This window comes from Spermophilus citellus (assembly GCF_964194105.1).
Source record: "Spermophilus citellus genome assembly, chromosome: 1".
In the NCBI taxonomy this organism is placed as follows: Eukaryota; Metazoa; Chordata; class Mammalia; order Rodentia; family Sciuridae; genus Spermophilus; species Spermophilus citellus.
The window spans coordinates 134,149,072-134,169,380 of record NC_138182.1 but is presented as its reverse complement, the minus strand read 5'-3'; the positions used below and the strand labels follow the sequence as shown (position 1 = coordinate 134,169,380).

The 20,309-nt window shown below is 33.0% G+C and overlaps 1 protein-coding gene across 2 annotated transcripts in view; it reads right to left on the bottom strand.

Annotated features, from left to right (window-relative positions):
• The window catches only part of RNF145 (ring finger protein 145), a 38,564-nt gene that overhangs the window by 8,680 nt on the left and 9,575 nt on the right, over nt 1-20,309 (bottom strand). For both annotated transcript variants that reach the window (XM_081291744.1, XM_081291743.1), the window contains 5 exons: nt 18,857-18,965; nt 11,386-11,477; nt 6,309-6,544; nt 3,697-3,872; nt 314-454 (listed from right to left, as the gene is read on the bottom strand). In XM_081291744.1, the coding sequence (XP_081147870.1) occupies nt 314-454; nt 3,697-3,872; nt 6,309-6,544; nt 11,386-11,477; nt 18,857-18,965 (754 nt within the window). The remainder of the gene's footprint in view (nt 1-313; nt 455-3,696; nt 3,873-6,308; nt 6,545-11,385; nt 11,478-18,856; nt 18,966-20,309) is intronic.

Below are 20,309 nucleotides of genomic sequence, written 5' to 3'. Positions count from 1 at the left end.
AACATAGAATCAGATTTGAACAGGACTACACTGAAACTTCCAAAGGGAAAAAAGCTTTGAAAAATCCTAAAGCAATCTAGAAAAGGAACAGTGTCATTGTTATTCATTGTAATATACATACAATCAAAATACATTTTAACATGGGAATTTAGTTATTTTTTCATAGTATTTTTATCTCAATGTTTCAACACATCTAGAAAAACTCCTCAAAATTCCATTTCCTCTAAAATCCATCAACCAAAGCAATTCGTCATTACTTCTTAAAGCTATCTACAGGCTTATGTTGCTAGACACATTCAATAAAAGAACTTACCTATTCATGGCAGGGTCATTCATGAAAGCTCGATAACCCTGCAAGTAAAACTTGCAGAGTGTCAGAACACCCAAAGCAACAAAAGAAACCGTGAAGACTAAACCCAAAAGAGAGTAAGGAGTGCTGCAGCATTCAGCAATGCTGGAAAAGAGCAGGAGAAATTAACAGATATGAATTTTCTATTTGGAATAAAAACATTTTCAGCCTTTAAATAATCACCAAGTTTCATTAGATCCTCATTTAATCACCTCAAGACAAAATCTGAGATGAAATCACCTGATCACTCTATAAATACTTTAAATCATATTATTGTTATTCAAAATTACATCTTTTTCTGGCTCTTTGGCAAATATTCAGTACTTGGCACCCTATCTGAAACAAGATCTTTATTTTTTCTTAATTAGCTATCATCTCCTTCAAATGCAATGAAATTCAGAAAGCTTAAATTCTGTTCAAATCTTATGAAACATATAATTAGCTGCTGGTAAGTATTCAAAAGAAACTTGTACCTTTGCCCATTGTTCCTTCTGAAAAATACTGGCTGTTCAAAATGTTCAGACTGTACTGCTAATAGGATCACTTGTTACAACTCTTTATTTGACCGAATGGCTACAGAGTAAGGGCCTCCTGGCAACCCACAACCCTCTATCTACAACAGTATAAAACATATTACCAGTGTCTCACATTTTAATTCAGGTTTAGTTAAATGAATTTTTTAAAGGATGATTTTAAAAGCATATCCAAGAGTAAAGTCCAGGATAATTTAAAAATAATTTTAGTATATCAGTTTTTAACATAAAAGTTTGCTGTGAAACCTCTTAAACAGACAACTGGAAGACCCACTAGATCTTAGAAATACTTTCATTTAACATATTAGATATTAATTTAGGTATAAAAATATATTATAAATAATATGAACTATTATGTAATAATGAGTTAGATTTAGCATTTACACAGCACCTATATATAATTTTATACACATGAATACACGAACACAAACACATTAAGCTTTAGGATTTCAGAGAATTTCATTTGTATACATGAAAATTCATTTAGGTAAATCAACACCTATCATTTATTATGTAGCTCTATACTTTTATATAGTTTTTTTTCCTAAACAATTGCTTATAAATTGGTTTTTATGTGAAAGCAACTAATGTTGTATAGACCTATGTACATTATAGAAAAGTATGTCTGGTTTTCTGCTAGCAGCCAAAATATCCACTAGTCATAGTGGTTGTTAGCTAAAATAACAAATAATTTCATGACATTCTTACTAATCTAAATTTCTGAAATGTGACATTTTTCTTCCCAGGAATCATTATATAATGTTTAAACAAACTGTTTAAGCAAATATGAGAATCACTACTTCTATTCTTGTCTTCATATTTAGAGAAATCTTTTACACCAAAACTATATGATCTAATTTCATATGCGAGAGGAGCACATTCTTCTCTAACTTCAGAAAACATTGTGCATTTATTTTTCAAAAGAGAGCATACTAAAGGATCCAAAGGTTTAAAACTGAACTTTGAGGAAGTGAGAGAGTTCTGGAAATTTATAAAACTTTTCTTCCCTTCTCTCTTCAGTAAGAGACATTTTTATTGATTTCAATTTCTATTTTCTGGAGGTAAACAAAACACCTTTTTTTTTTTAGTTGTTTGAGTGTGCTTTTCTGTTTGAGTAGGGTATTCTAGTAAATTTCTAATCTTATTTTTGTAAATAAGTTGTTTTTTGGCAATGAAACACATAAATATAACCTGGCACACAAAAACATCAAGGACAGAAAACAACTCTTAGAGACAAAAATTAACAAAAAGAACCAATATGGGAGCATCTCAACTAAAACCAAATCAAAATATTCTCATCTTGAGAAAGGATAATCCATCTTGCCTATGTATAGGAAAATAGAGGGAAAAATTATTTTGGTATGGTATCCAAAATCTCAGTATTACTTTTCTGCTTTGTAAATAAATCCAAATTCATTCACAGGTTAATAACTAGTTAAAACTATTAAAATAATTATGCTATATATAATTTGAAAATGAATTCAAAATGAATAATTTGACTTAAAGTATGAGGATTACAGTCTCACATTGGAGTTACTATCTTAACCATAGTTGTAGACCTTTTTCTTTTTTTTTAAATCATTTATGATTTCTGCATAAAACCTCCATAATATTTATATAAAAACAAATATTATTCAATACAGAATTGGTCACTAAAATTTGTCTGACTTTGACATCAACTTATTGCATGCTTATACAGCTACTTATAAATAAAAATGTGACTCATTTTCATAAAGTACAAAATCTGACTTCTATCAGTAAGTTTATCCTACATTTTAAAATGGATATCGCCCTATCACATTTTTATAGATATTTAGATTTGTGTTAATAATTTCCATCTTGACCAATAACATGTTCCTTTAGGACTATGAATTTGTCTTAAAACTTCTCATTACCTACAACACTTAATACATAGTCCTCCATCATACTAGATAGCTGAATGAATAGCAATGGCTCTAATAACTGGAACTCAGAACTTTTACCTGTCTTTATTTATTTTCATTATTGTATTTCAAAGTAACAATGAAACAAGGAACGAAGATTCATACCCAGAGTGGAAAAAATGAGAAACAGGAATCTGGTGTAAGCTCATAGAAAAGACAGTGTGCTAGGGAAAGGACTCAACTGTCCTAAGACTTAAAAGAAACCTGTAAATTTTAAAAACCAAGTCTTAGAATTCTGTTGGGTTAAAGAGTATAGTACTATGACTTATCCGTTTCATCAATTATTTATCACTATGTCAGTTCTGAAGCAAAACATTAAAAATATGAGGTCACACAGTAAGAGTACAGAAAAGTCACAAGTTCTGAACTCAGATGGGGTTTGAATGTTAGCTCTATTTCTTGTAACAGTGTCACATTCAAGTTACTTTTGATATAGTTTTCTCAGCTACAAAATGGCAATGACAATAAAAGTACTTATGTCTCCAATTTGTTAGAAAGATTAAATGTGAGGGGCAAGTTTGGCAGTGAGATATATTAATAAATGATAAGTGATTTTTAAATATCATTTTTCTCTTACTGACCAGTAATTTAACTTAAAATTGAAAAAATACTTTTATACTTTGCTATGTACCTTTCCACAAATCATTTGCTATACTTTGGTCCCCAGTACAGCCAAATATATTCTCAGACTCCCATTAGCATACCCCTGTACTGGCCAGGCCTTGGTACCCACTGAATGAAAATCCTACCATAATGAAATATGAAGTCATATAACATGACTTCAAAAAGTAATTTCCAAAAATTGTTATTCCTAGATTGAAGTTTTCTCTTCCTAAGGTTATATATAGTATCATTGGCTCTTATTAATTACCTTGTAAGAAAAAGGAAAAGAAGCCTTTCACGCGATGCAGGCTGATCTCGAGTACTGAAGTAGGAGTAAATCTGAAGAGCGAATAAGACGAGCCAGAAAACCATAAAAAGAACAGGGACTACCAGCTGATTCCACAAGGACATTCCCAAGGCTAAAAGGCCATATACCTCCACTACCTGAAAATAAGAAAATAAGACAGGAAAACATTTTTCATCACCCTCCATAGACACTTTTAAACACTTTTTTGAGTTTAATCTGAAGTATTTAAAGTAAAAATTAAAATTTTCTTTTTTTTTTGCAAGACTGTTTCAGCTAAATTTTTTAAAGTTAGCTCTCTAGATAGTAATACTATTATGTTTATACAAATTTATTCATTTTCATATTAATAACACTTCACACACCATCTGATGGCAACAGCAAAATGCCTTAGCAGTTCAAGGGTAAGGTCAAAGTAAAATCACATTCAGAACAGAACTACTCCTGAGGCAATTTGAGGAGGCTTGATAAATACTTATATTTAATCAAAATAATCAGAACTAACACGAATAATACAATGATTGAGGGGTTAGGAAAAAGAGAATCAGAAAAAAATTTTTTCAGGGCTTACTCAGGAATGTCATAGATGAGAAGTAGTTCAGTGAAAGACAAAACTTACTTACTCACTGGAGAAATCTACTTTACTGCACACGAGGTAGCTAACAAGCCTTTCCCTCAGATGAATAAATTCCCCTTGATCCTACTGGGTATTCACTCATCAACCATAGTTCTCAATCTTGTTTGCCAAGTGCATTAACACCAGGAAAAGGGCACACCTTTAAAAAGCTTAGTAATCTGCTATAACTCAATAAACTCATTTTCCAGTTATAAAACAATCTCTAATGGAACTGATTAGCAAGAATCAAATGTCAGAATCTGATTGAATCTAAGATCATAGCTGTAACCAAGTTTCTATATAGTTACTAAGCCAGGGACCAGTCCCTGGAAACCCAGTAGGGTTCTGCTAGGCAGCCTACAAAACCCTACCTCAGCAGCCAACTGATCTTGCCAGCATCTCTCAGTGTGACACCAGTATATTTCAAAAAGGTGTAAAGAGCTTTAAGTAGAATGACTTGCAGATTATTTTATATTTTTCATCAGTAAAGCAATTCTTTTTCTACAGCCTACCCACAACAAATGTCTACTTTTCCCAACTAGAAAATATTGTTAAAGTGAATTGCTTGATTAGATATAAAAGTATCATTAGAAGCAAGCAGATTATTAAGAAGTAAAGAGTACATTCTCTATTTTCCATTCAAGGAACAGATCACTAAAAAGTCTAACTCTACATTTCTTGCTTACCCATTTTTCCTAAGTCACAAATTTCATAACCTATAATTTATTTTCAACTACTCCACCTGGTGATGCATAAATCTTATGGCAACCAAGGGAGTACACACAACATTGAAAAAATGGAGACTCTGTCTTATGGGTATTACATATTTAATAGTCAAAAGAGGGTTACTAAGTATCTCCTGTTTATCAAATTAGAATAGTGCCACAAGATAAAATTAAAAAGAAAAAAAGTTCATCTGTTAAACTTGTTATTCTCACTCGGAATATAACTACAACCCCTCCTTAAAAAGCATCTCTACACTGAATGTGGAAATAATATCCTCTTCTTTGAAATATGTACTTCTGGGAACCACCCAGGTAATAACTGTGTAAGACAAAGAAAGGAGATAGAATCAGGCTTAGACCTGCTCAGGCAGTTTTTCCTTAAAGATCTGCCCCTGAGGCACAAGAGAGCACGTCATTTGTGTGGTTAATCTAAAAGCTTCCTATACTTTCTGGTCATGTACATAGTCAAGAGGCAGAAGAGAATAACCATGTAAACACATTTTTCATACCAGTCAGGTTTAGATCTATTTTATACACTGAAACTGAAAAATAAATCAAAAAAATTTATCTCCCAAAAGTCTAGTTTGTGTCTGGGAGTAATTTTTCTTAGAGCAAAGGTAAAAAAAAAAGAAAGAAAGAAAGAAAGAAAGAAAGAGACTATTTTATTACAAGAGGCATTTTATGTTGGCAATGTTAGCTCCAGCACTGCATCCAAATGAAATCCATCCATAATATAACCCACAACTATTTAACTTTTCAGTTTAAATTTAAAAAGGAAAGAAACTATGGTCACAGCAGGACTATAATCAGAAAAAAAAAAACTAGGATGTGACTTCTAGATGTGATTCTGTATTATTTTTATCTCTATTACAACAGCTAACATATACATCTACCTGGCACTAAACTGACTTTTAAATCTCATAGCAACCCCATGAAGAAAGTACAATGTTATTATTAGTTCCATTTTACAGAAAGTGAAGATAAGTGATTATCCCAAAGTTATACAGTTGATAACAGCAGCTCTGGGATATAAACCCAATCAGTCTGCTCTTCCCTTTACCACCTTCTCAAGAGAACTTCCAAGAAAGAATCTCAGATGCTCCTAAGTGAGCTGAAAATAGTCACTGTTTTGAAGCTGTAGAAAGGAATGTTGTAACTATGACTATGAAATAAAAATGAACAAGCTCTATTAATGTTTATGTAAAATTTTATTCACCTGTGTGTGATGATCTTACCTGAACCAATTCTCTGTATGCAGACTTAGCAAGGTTATAAGGTACTAAAAGATTAGAGCCAAGAAAATAGAGAACTTCCAATCCAGTAAAAATCATAGCAAATTTGTTGATAATAACAATAGTCTCCAGAGGAACAAGGCAGAGTCGTGCTAGCAGAGGAAGCATATGAGCTGAAAAGAGCCAAATCTGCTTCGTTTTCATGACACAGGAGCATAAAGTACACACCACCAACTGACCTAAAACAGGACAGAATGCATTTAATTCTGAGCACTTGGTAATCAAAGAAATAAACTTACTGTTGATAATGATGGTAACACAGATTTTAGAAGTCCAGATCTACTGTATAAAATTTTAAATCAAATTTTCACTTCATCGACTATAATTACATATTCACATGTATTATGAATGTTGAAAACTAATTCACTTGGCATGATTAGAAAAAAGCAACATAAATCTCCACTGGTTTTCATCATATGTCTGACTATATTTACAACACGGAGAAAGTTCTTTAAAACATAATAATTCATTTCTACTATTCATCGTTAGATCCTTTTCCAAAGGTACTCAATATTTAACTGATCAGGACTATAGGTAAAAACATAAAATCCAAGAAATACACTTACTTATCCAAGATCACACTGCTTTTGAGATTTTTAAAAAGATAGTACACAAACTACTTCACAATCAACATTTTTCATTTAACACACTGTACATCTCTCCATGCTAATACATATGGCTATATTTAAAATTTGTGTGGAATACTAAATAATGCATGTGATAAAATATTAGCATTTGGCCTTTTCCTGATATTTCCTAATTATGAAGTGCTTTGTTTGAATAAGCTAGTGCATTTAAAACACCATTATACATTTATGATATCCTAGCATAGGTTTACTACTTGGGGCACATTTCCTAACATTTTCTTAAGCTAAATTCCTAAAAGTGGAATTTCTGAATCATTTTTAAGGCCTCAGACACATACTGTCAGACTGTCCTCCAGAAACAAGTTATCTAGTATACAAGATGCCCATTTTCTTAGTGGTTTGCCTACAGTGAGTATAATTTAGAGAAGGAAAGAACAAGAAATATTTTCTAAGGTTTCTGAATTTTCATTTTTCGGTTATCAATAGAATTGAACATTACCAATAAGTATATAAAAACACTTGCAATTATTTGGTGAAATTTTGTTCTCATTCTTTATTCATTTTTCTATTGAAATAAGTATCAATGTTTGATCAAAATATAAATCCTGTAAGCTGATTAAATTGTTCTACTGTATCATGTCTTAATATTTTAAATAAGTTCATTCTTAACAAGTTTCACTGAAAATAAACTAATCATTTTCTTCCTAAGGAAATGTTTCTATTTTTGGTGCAATGGCTCTCCCTACCCAACATAATACAAGTATTCACCTACATTTTCTGTTAGTAATTTTTAATTTAAAAACTAATACATTTTGAATTTATTTTGGAATAAGGGAAAAAGAAAGATCTAAGTCTATTCTTTCCAGATGTTCGGTCCATTGTCTCAGAACTAGTTATTAGAATCACCCATTATTTTCTTTTTAATTTGAAATGCCACTTCAGTAAACTCTAAAATCTTTTACATATTTGGGTTTGTATAGAAACTTGCCATTTTTCTTTCCCAGTGACACACTGTTAACAGTGCCACCCTGTTTCATTTCTGTGACTGAACAAGTCCCCCGTGGCTCTTTTCACAATTTCTTTAAGACTCTTAAGCATATTATCTTCTAGATTAGTTTATAAGTCACTTATTCATATTCTCTTCCTTCTTGCCAATGAAAAGCAAAACAAATTTGCAGTTATGTTTGTACTTTACCCATAGAAAAATACAAAAATGGCAACAAATTCTACACAAGGCTGAACATCTTTAACAATCTACTATGTTATAAAATGTGTTATTTTCTCCTTAAAACCATTAGTTTTTCCCCTCTAAACAACTAGTATCCAAATGTGAACAATACTCATAAAGGCTTAGAAAAGAGAAGAAACAAGAGGTGAGGTCACCAAAAGAGATTATGTCAACATCATTTTGGAAGATAGAAAACAAAGAGGAGACCACTCATTGTGTTTTTAGCTAGACCTCCTCCCCCTAACCTGGAGTAAGAATGAAGTTTGCTTTTTGAAATATGCTGAAACTGAAGCTCCTGGACACTATACACAATCCATAACAGAGGGGAGATGCCCAGATGAAAATAAAAGGCTACACTTCAAGAGATGATCTCTCTCTAGATCCCAAAGCACTGCTGTTAAGTTTATTACTCAGTTCTCAGCAGTCAGTTCTAATCACTGCCAGCTGCCTCCTCTACACACTCTGAGAAAGCTGACCAGCCAAAGTAAAAGGATTACAAAGACTTAACACCTTGGGGTACCTGCCTCTAACAGCCACTCCCACTTGATCACCCACACTGGAACACACCAGTTGGCAAGCCCTAAAGAAATTCCAACAACTTAGCAACTCCCTTTAATACAATGATAGGTCGAGGATCCCTAGACATTTAAGCAAAACTTGAGGTTTAATCAGTCTCAAATGTAGCAGAGGCATCGGTTTTATATTGCTTTGTTTTTTCCCCAGGTGATTCTAATCCAGGCTTGAGAAACACTGGTTTCTCATGAAAGACAAAGACCAAAACAAACAAACAGAAACAAGACCTGAGAGGAAATGAAGAGACTGCAAGTAGCAAAAAGAAGTTTCAAAGTAATAATACCTTCAAAAATATAAATTATACACCTAAGAAATAAAGACTACCATGATAAAAGAATTCAAGGAAAACATTTTTCTTAGATATGAAAATTATATAACAAAAATCAAAATACAACAATAAAAGGGTTAGAAGATAAACGTTGGGAAATCTCAGAAAATAAACCTGCCCCCAGCCAAAAAGAGAAAAGGCCAACCAGATTAAGTGGAGGAAAACACAACAGTAAGAAAATTAAGGGCCCAACCTAGGAGGTCCAAATCCATTTAACAGGATTTCTAGAAAGGAAGACAGGACAGAACAGCAGGGAAGAATTTATCAGCATTGAAAGAAGAAACCTCTGGGGAAGGAGTCCAGAGAATGGAGGGGAGTGATGCAGGAGAGAGCCGATTTTCATCATAAAATGATAGTATATTTTGTTGGTTAAGAATAAGCATATATTTGGGCTGGGGTTGTGGCCCAGCAGTGGAGTGCTCTACTAGCACAAGCGGTGGTGCCCTGGGTTCAATCCTCAGCACCACATATAAATAAATAAATAAAATAAAGGCATTGTGCCCAACTACAACTAAAAAATAAAATATTTAAAAAATATAAAAAAATAGTTAAAACTGAAAGAGAGGCTTGTAATGCTTTAATACTAGGAATGCTAAGAAATTTTGATTCCAGCATCTTACTTTATTGTACTCAGAGCTACAATAAATTTTCTTGTTCAGCATGATGTAAACTTCTCCTAATTTCTGAAATTCCCAAAAGTCTAAGTCAGCAGCAATATAATGCTCAGCTCTGGCATTACAAGCTTCACTTGACTTCTTTCAGAGAATATGACTCATACAACATATTCTCTTTGAAAGAAGACTACTCCTCCTATTTAGGTGAAAGGAGGAAGGAGTCATATTATTAGTGGAATCTCCCCTGGAGCTCCACAAGAGTAAACTGCTTTTTTGATGTGCCTGTGCCAAATGGTAATTCTAAATAAATCAAAATCATAATCTCTGGATTCCAAGATTCTACTAATAGAAATATCTCCAAGAAATTTTCAACCCTATAAGATCACAGCATATTCAAAGTATTTTGTTTTTCAATAAAAGTTTATTGTTGAAATGGAAGAAAAGGAGTAGGAAGTTACTTTAAAATCAAAGTCAGAAAAAAATGCCATTTAGTAGTTTATAGAAATTATTTTATTTCCTTATTCACTGAATCTTAGTTGAGTTGTGGCCATAAGTCACTGATCAAGGAAATAATGTCTCATACACATATTAAGGTACATCCATAACAAAATTTTACATGCTTTCTAACCTAACAAATATTCCCATAACACAACCCTACAAGGCATTTTCACTCCCCAGTCAAAAAAACTCTACAAGCAGCCAGCTCACTGTTAGCCTTTTATATCCCATTAGAATTACAACACAACCCACATATATAATTTAATATTTTCTAAAAGTCATTTTGAAAAGCTAACAGAAACAGATAACAGAACAATATACTTTAACCAATACATTTAAAATATCATATATACATTCAACTCATATTAAAAATTAAAAGATATTTTACACCCTTTTGGACTAAGAAGAAACTGAATGTGTGTTTTTGCACACACAGCACATCTGAATCTGGAAGAGTTACATTTCAAGTGTTAAGTGGCCACCTGTGATAAGTTCTGGACAGTGCAGCTTTAGATTTTGCAGGTCTGAATCAGTCCATAGTATTCCCCCACACCACAGAAGACAGGGGCCTCTTCAAATGCAAAGGCTAATATCAGAAAATAGTCCTCTTCAAAGAAATTCTTCAAGCTCCAATATTCAGCTTTTTAATACCTTCTATAAAGGTTAGTTTAAGATTCACAGAATAGGTTTTTCGGAACTTTGGCATAGTGCGGTCTGGTAGCTCACTTTGGACTGTATGGATATTTTTTTAGGCCTTATCCAACATTTCAACTTTAAATATTCTGCTATTTCAGTGATACAATCACATCTAAAATTCTTAACATTTCTGGCAATTTATTTTTGACAAAACAGTGATGACTTTAAACAAAGAGTAGATTTAAATTTTATTTTAATCTTTCAAATATCGCTGTTTAAAAATTAATTTTCCCAAATACTCAAAACACACACAAAAACACAAAAAACTATGAGGTATAAACAATATGATTATAAAAAACAGAAACACCTATTTGTGGGGAAAAGATTAAGAAAATATGACATTAAACAACTATTGTACTTAAAGAGAATCATCATTAATAACTTGGAGCTTTTGCATTTTTTTAAAAGTACACACCAATTTTTATCATAGATACTAAAGTACAGACTCAGACTCATTGGTTCCTACCAATACTTTAAAGTCTTTAATGATACTTACCTATTAAGGCAGTGGTAAACCGATTCATGGAGAGAGGTTCTAAATACATTGGTCCCTCATACGCAGACTCCAATTCACTCCTAACATAGTCTCTAAAGAAGAAAAACAGTAAGAATGTATTGGATGGAGGAGAGAAGCAGCTTTATCACAGCATTTTCAAGCACATGTTAATAACTTCTACAGTTAAGAAAAAGTTTAGATATAAAGAATTATATAGAAATGGCTGGGTGCAGTGGTGTAGGCTTGTAATCCCAGCAGCTCGGAAGGCTGAGGCAGGAGGATCACAAATTCAAACCCAGCTTCAGCAACCTAAGAGAGACTCTGTCTCCACATAATATACGAAAAAATGGTTGGGATGTGGCTCAGTGACTAAGTGTCCCTGGGTTCAATCCCTGGCACCAAAAAAAAAAATAAAATAAAATAAAATAAATTATATAGGGATGGCCTTTACCTCTATCTTCCAAGTACTGGAAACAGATTCAATTTACTGAAACTGAGTTTTACTATGCAAAGAAGGTAGCCAAAGTTCCACAATATGTTGATTTCCTTTTTTCCCATGGCCTTATTCAACATTTTGTGCCCAATAAAAAAAAGTTGAAACATCATCCTTCTATCCTAGTATGAAAATCCCTAATCACAGTATACTACATTTCCCCTTTTGTGCTTCCACCATCACCTCTCTTATTTCTCCCAAAGTGTGTCCCCCAATATAGTTCATTAGCTACAGATAAAACCACAACTATTTCACAGCAGCACAGCCTAAAAATTGTTATTTTGGGGCTGGGGATGTGGCTCAGTGGTAAAGTGCTTGCCACCCATGTGTAACACCCTTGGTTCAAGCCCTAGAACCCCCCACAAAAAAGGACCTTTAAAAAAAATCTATGGGAATTTGCAAAGAGAATTATAATATGTAGATTACATATTTATTTTGAAACAAATACTACATCACAAAAAAATTCAACATTTGACAACTGAGAAGTAGTAAGCTTTAAGCAATAATATAAAAGCCTTTTACACTCTGAGAAAACTATAAGCAGGAAGCATAAAAAAGGAGAATTTATTTTGTTATCAGGAAGTTGAGTAGTATTACAGAAAATAGTTGTCTTAAGTTCTTTTGGCATCAAAGAAGAAAAATTTATGTAAAAAAAATTCCTCCCTCTTTTCCTCAACTGTTGAATGTATTATTCATTGTACTTTAAAATAATTTGAATGTTTTCAGTATTTCTGAACAAACTCAAATTCATTATTTTTTCTATGAAATTACTTCCTGTTAGGCAATCAAGTTGAATTCCTTTAGCATAGCATAACCAAACAAGGAATGACCCTTACATAATCAAGCAGCTGAGTACTGACAAATTCAAAAATTAAAACTAAATTTTTTTTTTAAACAGGAGCAGTTTGGGGTTTGGGGGATGATTATAAAAATCAGTGATTGACAAGCTCTACAGGTGATTTAACAATTCTCCATTTCACTCTCTAATGACTATTTCTAATATGTACTATATTCACAATCTCTTTCTACTGAAAGAAAAATCCAGATTCTCAAGAAGAATAACTTTAATGCAGTATTTGTCAACCAGGAATAATTCTGCCCTGGAAAGGACATGTGTACTGTCTAGAAACATTTTTGATTATCACAACTGGGGGGGGGGGGAGAGAAAAGGCTGCTACTGGTACCTGGTAGGAAAAAGCCAAAGATGATGCTAAGCCTTCTACAATGCACATGACATTTCCCCAGAACAAAGAATTATCTGGCATCAGATGTCAACCATGTAATGGCTGAGTAATTCCTACGTATATGCAAAGAACACATTCCTGAATATTACAGGTAACCCCCAATATAGTTACTATGTTTTCTGCAGTTGTGAGAAGGAAGAATTAAGAATTATGAAGTTTAAAATTAAATAGCATGTTTACAAAGTGTTTGAAATGCTCTTTAAGAAGTAGAATTATATTTAAAAAGAGATATAACTCTGAGTCCCAGTATTTCCTAGGCCTCTAAATTCAAGTAATTTCTTTTTGGTCACACCATATCCCTATCTAATAGATCCAGTTCAATCATGGGACAGGAAAATCCCACAAGGACAGAAAGCAGACTGGTGGTTGCCAGGGGCTAGAAGAAGGGGAAGTAGAACCATCTGTTAAATGAACACAAGGCTTTATTTTAAATGTTAGATAAAGGTGATAGCTATATAAATGTATCCCATGCCATCTCAATAGTTAATTTTATAGTATGTTAATTTCATCTCAATTAAGGAGCATCAACACAAGAGCCCTATCCTCAAGGGGAAAGCCAAAAGGTGCCCTAGAAGGGTTCTCTTCCCAGTAGCTCTCTTGGTGGAGAGCAAAGAAGACCACAGAAAGGAGTTCCCTGTCATGTTTTCTCTCCCATTTGATTCTGTCATCATTTTACAGATGTTCTATAATATACTTCAGCAAACTCAAAAATATTCTGGAAATTCTTATTGAGACATTTGTCAACTATTTTGCATTATTTTAAAGTCTTCTTTAGTTTAGCTTCTTTTTAAAAGCTTCTTTGTCTTTAGAGTTTCTTGCCTTAAACTCTAATAACATATAGCAAATCTTCTAAGAAAAATTAATATGCTCTGCACAATTTTTAACTTGTAAAGAAACTGCCGTATATAATATGTTGCTAGCACTCTGTTAGGCCCTGTGGATACTACAGTAGACAAAACACAGTCCCTGCTGCAGTGAGGTTTACTAACTAGTAGCAACACTTTATCCTTACTATTATTAAGTCACACAGTGAAAACTGCAGTTGTAACAACCAAAACATGTCCCTAGACTTTGCTTCCTGGGGGACAAAACTGCCCTTAGTTGAGAACCATTACAATAAACAAAGAAATCATTAAATAAATTTTTTTGTTTAAATATTGAACTTTTAATTTTGACAGGAATAAAATAAAATTGACTAAATATCTGGAAGGCCTGAAAGAAGCTAGAGAAACAATTTAAATAAAGATGTCATATTAACAATTAAAACAATTTAAAAGAAGATGTCAAAACAATTTAAATAAACACTGTGTAAATGAACAATTCAGTTGCATAGTAAGCATATGTTTGTGCACATATAATACTTACTTAAATATAGGTATTTAAACATCTTAGCATCTTAGATCTCTTGTACTGAATGGTGCTTTGTTTGTCCATATTGCAAAAGATAACTCAGAAGGCTACCACTTTGATTTGTGGGAAAGATTAGCTTTCCTAATTAAGATCTTTTGAAAGCTTCCCATAGGTGGCCAGAATGTACAGATGGTTCCTAGGTTGTTCAGGGACTTAGACTGCTTAACAGACTGATGTATAAAGATCTTTAATCAGTTAATGGAATAGTGAGCTCCTGGTTCTGTTGTTTGTGTAACTTTTATAACTCATGTGCTTTTTTACAGCAAGAATCTTTCTAATTGCAAGCTATATTTGAGGCCTTTTTCATACATCTTAGTCTTTATGCTCCCAATTTCAGTTAAAAGAGAAGAGGCTATCACAGTGGATTAGAGAAGTTTCAAAGTGTTTAGTTTATAAGTACTTAGGACTGATTGTCAGTAGTCCACAAACTGCACAAATGAAAAATGAGCTTTAAGAAGGAAAAAGATTTTATTCAGTTATAAGGAGAAGGGACTTGTTTCTAAAATACATAAAGAATTTCTACAACTCAACAATAAAAACAACCCAATTAAATAATGTACAATGAGTAATGAATAAAATGAATGAAAAATGAACTAACATTTTCCAAATAATATTTCCAAATGGTGAATGAAAATATGAAAGGAGGCTCGATATCATTAGCCAAAAGTAAAATGAAAATCAACAGAACAATGAAACATCTCTTTATACCACTATGATGACTCTGCTAATAATGACAAGACACCAATGAATGTTGACAAGGATGTGGAAAAATTGGAACTTGCAAATACTATTGGGAGAAATGCAAAATAGTGTTCCCATTTTACAAAACAATCTGGCAGGCCAGGAGGCTGAGACAGGAGGTTTGTGAGTTCAAAGCCAGTTTCAGCAACTTAGAGAAGCCCTAAAAAATGACACCCTGTCTCTAAGTAAAATATAAAAAAAGGGATGATTTGGTTCAGTGGCTAAGTTCAATCCTCAGTACCAAAAATAAATAAATAAATAAATAAATAAATAATAATAATAATAAAAAGAGATCTTGACACTTCTCAAAAAGTAAATATAGAGACCCTATAATACCACAATTCCATTGCAATGTAAATGCCCAAGGAAAATAAAAACACATGTCCACAAGAAAATGTCTATAACATTATTTGTAACAGCCAAAAAGTAGAAACCCAAATGCCCATCAAAATGCAGCATATCCATACAACAGATTATGACTTGGACAGAAAAGGAAATAAAGTACTGATACATGTTACAATATGGATGAACCTTGCTAAATGAAACACCAGGTACAAAGGACTATGTTTGGTACAATCCAATGTATATAAAATATTCAAAATAAGCTAACTGAAGAGACAGAAAATAAGACTGATGGTTGCCTACAGCTGGGAACAGGAGAGTGGTGGGAAACAGGATGTGAATGTTAATGGATATGGAGTTCCATATGGGGCAGTAAAAATCTAAAATCGATTTTGGTGATAGTTTGCACAACTTTGCAAACACTAAAAACCAATGAGCCACATACTATAAAGGGGTATGTAAATTTTATCTTAATAAAGCTTTTTTTTTTTTAAAGAAAGTCAGTTATTAAGCTGCCCCATGAAATCTGAACCATTATATTTTTAAAACTAAAGTCTTCTAAATTTAAATAAATAGTCTCAGTATCTTATAAATATGGCAAGTTCAAACTTCAATATTTATTAAAAGTCATGTCTTGAATTATTCAAGGACAGCATGTCTTTTCTAACCTTTTGTGAGAAAGCACCATACAGTATAAATTATACTGAGGAAAAATACTAAAATGTGCCATACTTTGAAATTCATTCACTTAATACCAAAATTCTAAGATAAGCACTGTTTATAGTGTCAAACAAGTCATTTGCCGAGGTAACATATTTACTGTAGTAAAACCAACCCTAAAACTAATTTTCTTTCCACTAATTATGCTGTCTCCTGAAGATGACTGAAGAAAAAATTAGAAAACCTATATTTAAGTTAAAGTCCAGGAATGTCCCTACTTCATTTTTCATCTGTAAATACCAAAGGATTTTAATAAAGAGGAACATGAAATAAGAATAGGAAGTATTTTTGCCCACTCAAACATTATGAAAAAATTTTTTTCCTGCTTGTTATATTTTAATGTTTTAACAATGAAAATAAACTATAAATATTAAAAAAAAAATTCCCATAAACTAAAAAGTTGAAATTGCCAAGAATGGTCAGAAAAAGTGTTTTTATTAAACTTCAGAAGCTGCTTTGTGTCCTTACAGAACAGAAATTTGACCTCTCTGAAAAATCCATGAATTGGTGATACTATAGACAAAAATATAGCTACACAGATTTAGTCATCAGTATACCACTAAACTACACGGAAACGGAAAAAATATGAAGGAAAGGACAGGTTCATAGTTTTTCAACCAGAATTATAACTAATAAAGCAACAATTCTAATACCTCTACCATCAGCTTTGAGATTTTCTTGTTGATCATCAATATCTTACCCATTCTAAAAAGTTATCAACTTATCACTATACCATGGAATTTTATCATTTAAAAAAATCATTTTTTAAAGCACTAAAATGCTCACAAAACATTGTTGTGTGATTAAAAACAAGACATAATATGAATGAAATTCATTAAGTACTTACCGTATGTCAGAAATTGTGCTAAGAAACTTATGTCTTAATTGAATTTTAAAACAGTCCTTCGAGAGAGTGTCATTTTATAGGTGAGGAAAATAAGGATTCTCTCTCTCGTAATATCCAAGGTTATAGAACACTAAATAAATAACCTAGGATTTGAGCCTATCCAATCACCCATCCACCCATCCACAAACTATGTGAAAAGCTCTTATGTGCCCAAGCACTCATTTGCACACTAAGATGGTGAATCCAGAGCTCAGATGCTAACTCTTACATATACTCTACACATGGAATTTTTGTTTAAAAATGAACAAATAAAGATGGAGAAGTGTCTCCACCTTGAACCTGAGCTTAGGTTCAGAGGTATCCAAGTAATGCATCACATACAAACTGTGTATGGATTGGTGCTGGTAGTGCTGGATGAAGACAAAATTTTGTCTGAGTTAGTACTGGCCCTTGGTCTAGTTAAGTTCTATGAATATGCTACTGGAAAGGACTTAAATTGTTTTCATTCTGAGGACATAAATGTATAACACAAAACAAAGGTCACTGCCTCTGTTGTTAAGTGGAACACAGCTTGATTTGAACACTACTCTGGCAGCTCCAGATTTGCAATGTTGACATTAGATGGCATACCCTGGGCAAGGATAGTGGCATAAATTAAAGAGTAAAATATCACCCTCCTGGGACCAAACTGAGCAAAGAAAGTCAACCAGGTAGGAAAAGAAGAGACAAAAGCAGAAGATTTGAGTTTCAGGGAAGCTACTCTAGAACTCTGAGAGTTAAGTATATAAAATATTAAGGAAGAAGGAGGGCCTGCATCTACAAGAGGGGCCAAAAGCCAGTTGACTAATTATTATAATTATTCTTACTCTTTTGTTCCAACTGAAATGGTGAGAAACGAAGGTATGAAAAAACTAGGAGAGAACACTAGAATATTAATAAATCTATCTCTGTGTGGTAAAATTTCAGGTGACTATTAAAGGTAGTAACACAAAGTTAAATGCCACACATCTCTGAATTGGGAGTAAAATTCAATTGCAGTTCATGAAACCTCAGTTTCAAAAGACATATGTCCAGATTTATTTATATTTATGGTGTCACTTTTGGTTCACCTACATTTTGACAATGTTTCAAAGGTAGGAAGGTCATATGCATTGGCTGACCTGAGTCTTAAAATTAAGGTCTAGCAGACCTAGGTAAAGTGACAATATTGTTGAAGAGGCAGAAATTCTAAGATAAATGATTAGTCTTATCAAATTATTTCTATCAATCACCCACTCTATATAATTGCAGTTTAGAGGGATTCCACACATTAATAAGCTGACTTCCTAAAATGCTTGGAAATGCAGAGTTAAGATGCTCCATGCTCCAATAGCCTGTCCCAGAAAATGTTTTTCTCAGATAATACAAAAAAGTTCAAGAATATCCTTACCTATAAACTCAAGGTTTTAAACAGAAATAAAATTTGAACATAATCCCAGCTATTAATTCTGAATATTTATTTAGAAAATACATATTTAGAAAACAAGTATCAAAAACATCTGTTTTTTAGATACTTACCAAAGTCTTAGCTTCTTAACAGTATTCATTTTTATCAGCAATTTTATTGGCAAAAGAAAACTTTAAATTAAGTTATAAATTCAGTCAGACATTTCAAAAAAGGTGTCACATTGTTACCTGGAGATTTGATGTCCAGCATAGAGGAGCAGGGCAGTCAAAAAATATAAATAAAGCTGGACCAGATGCTGCCTGGGTAAGGTAAGTAACACAACACTTAAGATATAACCTGCAGCGGAAATTAAGAGAGAGATTTAAATAAAATATGATTCTAATTTAATCCCCCAATTAATTACACTAGAAAAGAGCTTAAAATAAAGTATTTCCCAGTTAGGTTTCAAGAACTTCTGACATTTTTTATTTTACTACCAAAGTTCACTCAGTGCCCTTAATATCATAATGGATTTGTTCTTGTTGAAAATATATATCATTTGTCATTTTCTGTGTAGATTTTTCTACTTTATGATCAAATACTGCACACCAAGGTGCAACTTGACTCCTGTCACCATCTATCTTTCCTCAATATCTACTTATTTGTTTTACATCAATTCTCTCATCTCTCTAGTCGCCAAGGAAGAAATGGGGGAGTCTCAATGTCTTTTTCTAAGGCTATCCCATCCGTTACTCTGACTCCAGATCCTTGCTCTTCTACATCTCCTTCAAATTACTCTGCTTGACACCAGTCCTCGCCTTTCTTTCAAAGGATGTGCAGAGCTCTCCCCCATCTTGGAAACAACTTCTTCACAGTGATTTCTCTCCTTTTCCTATTAGCTATTTTTCTCGTTCCACTGAAAGATGTTTCAAACCAGCTGTATCCAAGGTTCCTAGTTTCTGACCATCTATTTCCCCCTCTACAATCTATAAATTCCCTTTACTCTCACACTCTAAAGAAACTTTGAAGTCACTACTGTCTTCTTGTCAAATTAATATAGCCTGCTTATTGTTGGTCACACATCTAAAGCAACACCCTTAATACTCTATTATTCTCTGGCTCTGTGAAATGCATTTCCTTTTATCCTCTAACTTTCCTCCCCTTCACTTTCTTTTCACACTTTCCAATGAACACTGGAAATCTGATCCCCAAATAATTGCTTTTCTCTCTATAAAGGATCTGACACAAAGAATTTATTTTGTTGCTTTGAGTATTGACATCCCTTCCAGATACATATTACCAATAAATAGCTACCAAAACCTACTGCATATGCAAAATCATATGCTTATTTCTTATTCTAAGTGGACATCTTATATAGCCCACTTAAATGTCCTCATATTCAACAAGCACAAACTAAGCTCCATTTCTTCTCCCTCAACAAGGTAGCTCAATCTTTTTTACTCCCCAAAATCCCTCTCACTCCTACTCAAAACCTGACTTCTGAGCATGTGCACCACTATTCACTCTAGGATTAGCCAAAGAACCCACAAAGACAACACTTTTCCAACTGAGGAACTCATATCTAGCTGGGACTAGAAATAAGCAGAAGGACCTCAGAATGCAGCACAATAAGCACCATAGTGGTGCAAAGTGAGTGCCTTGAGTCATGGAGGAATACAAACACCAGACTAGGATGATCAA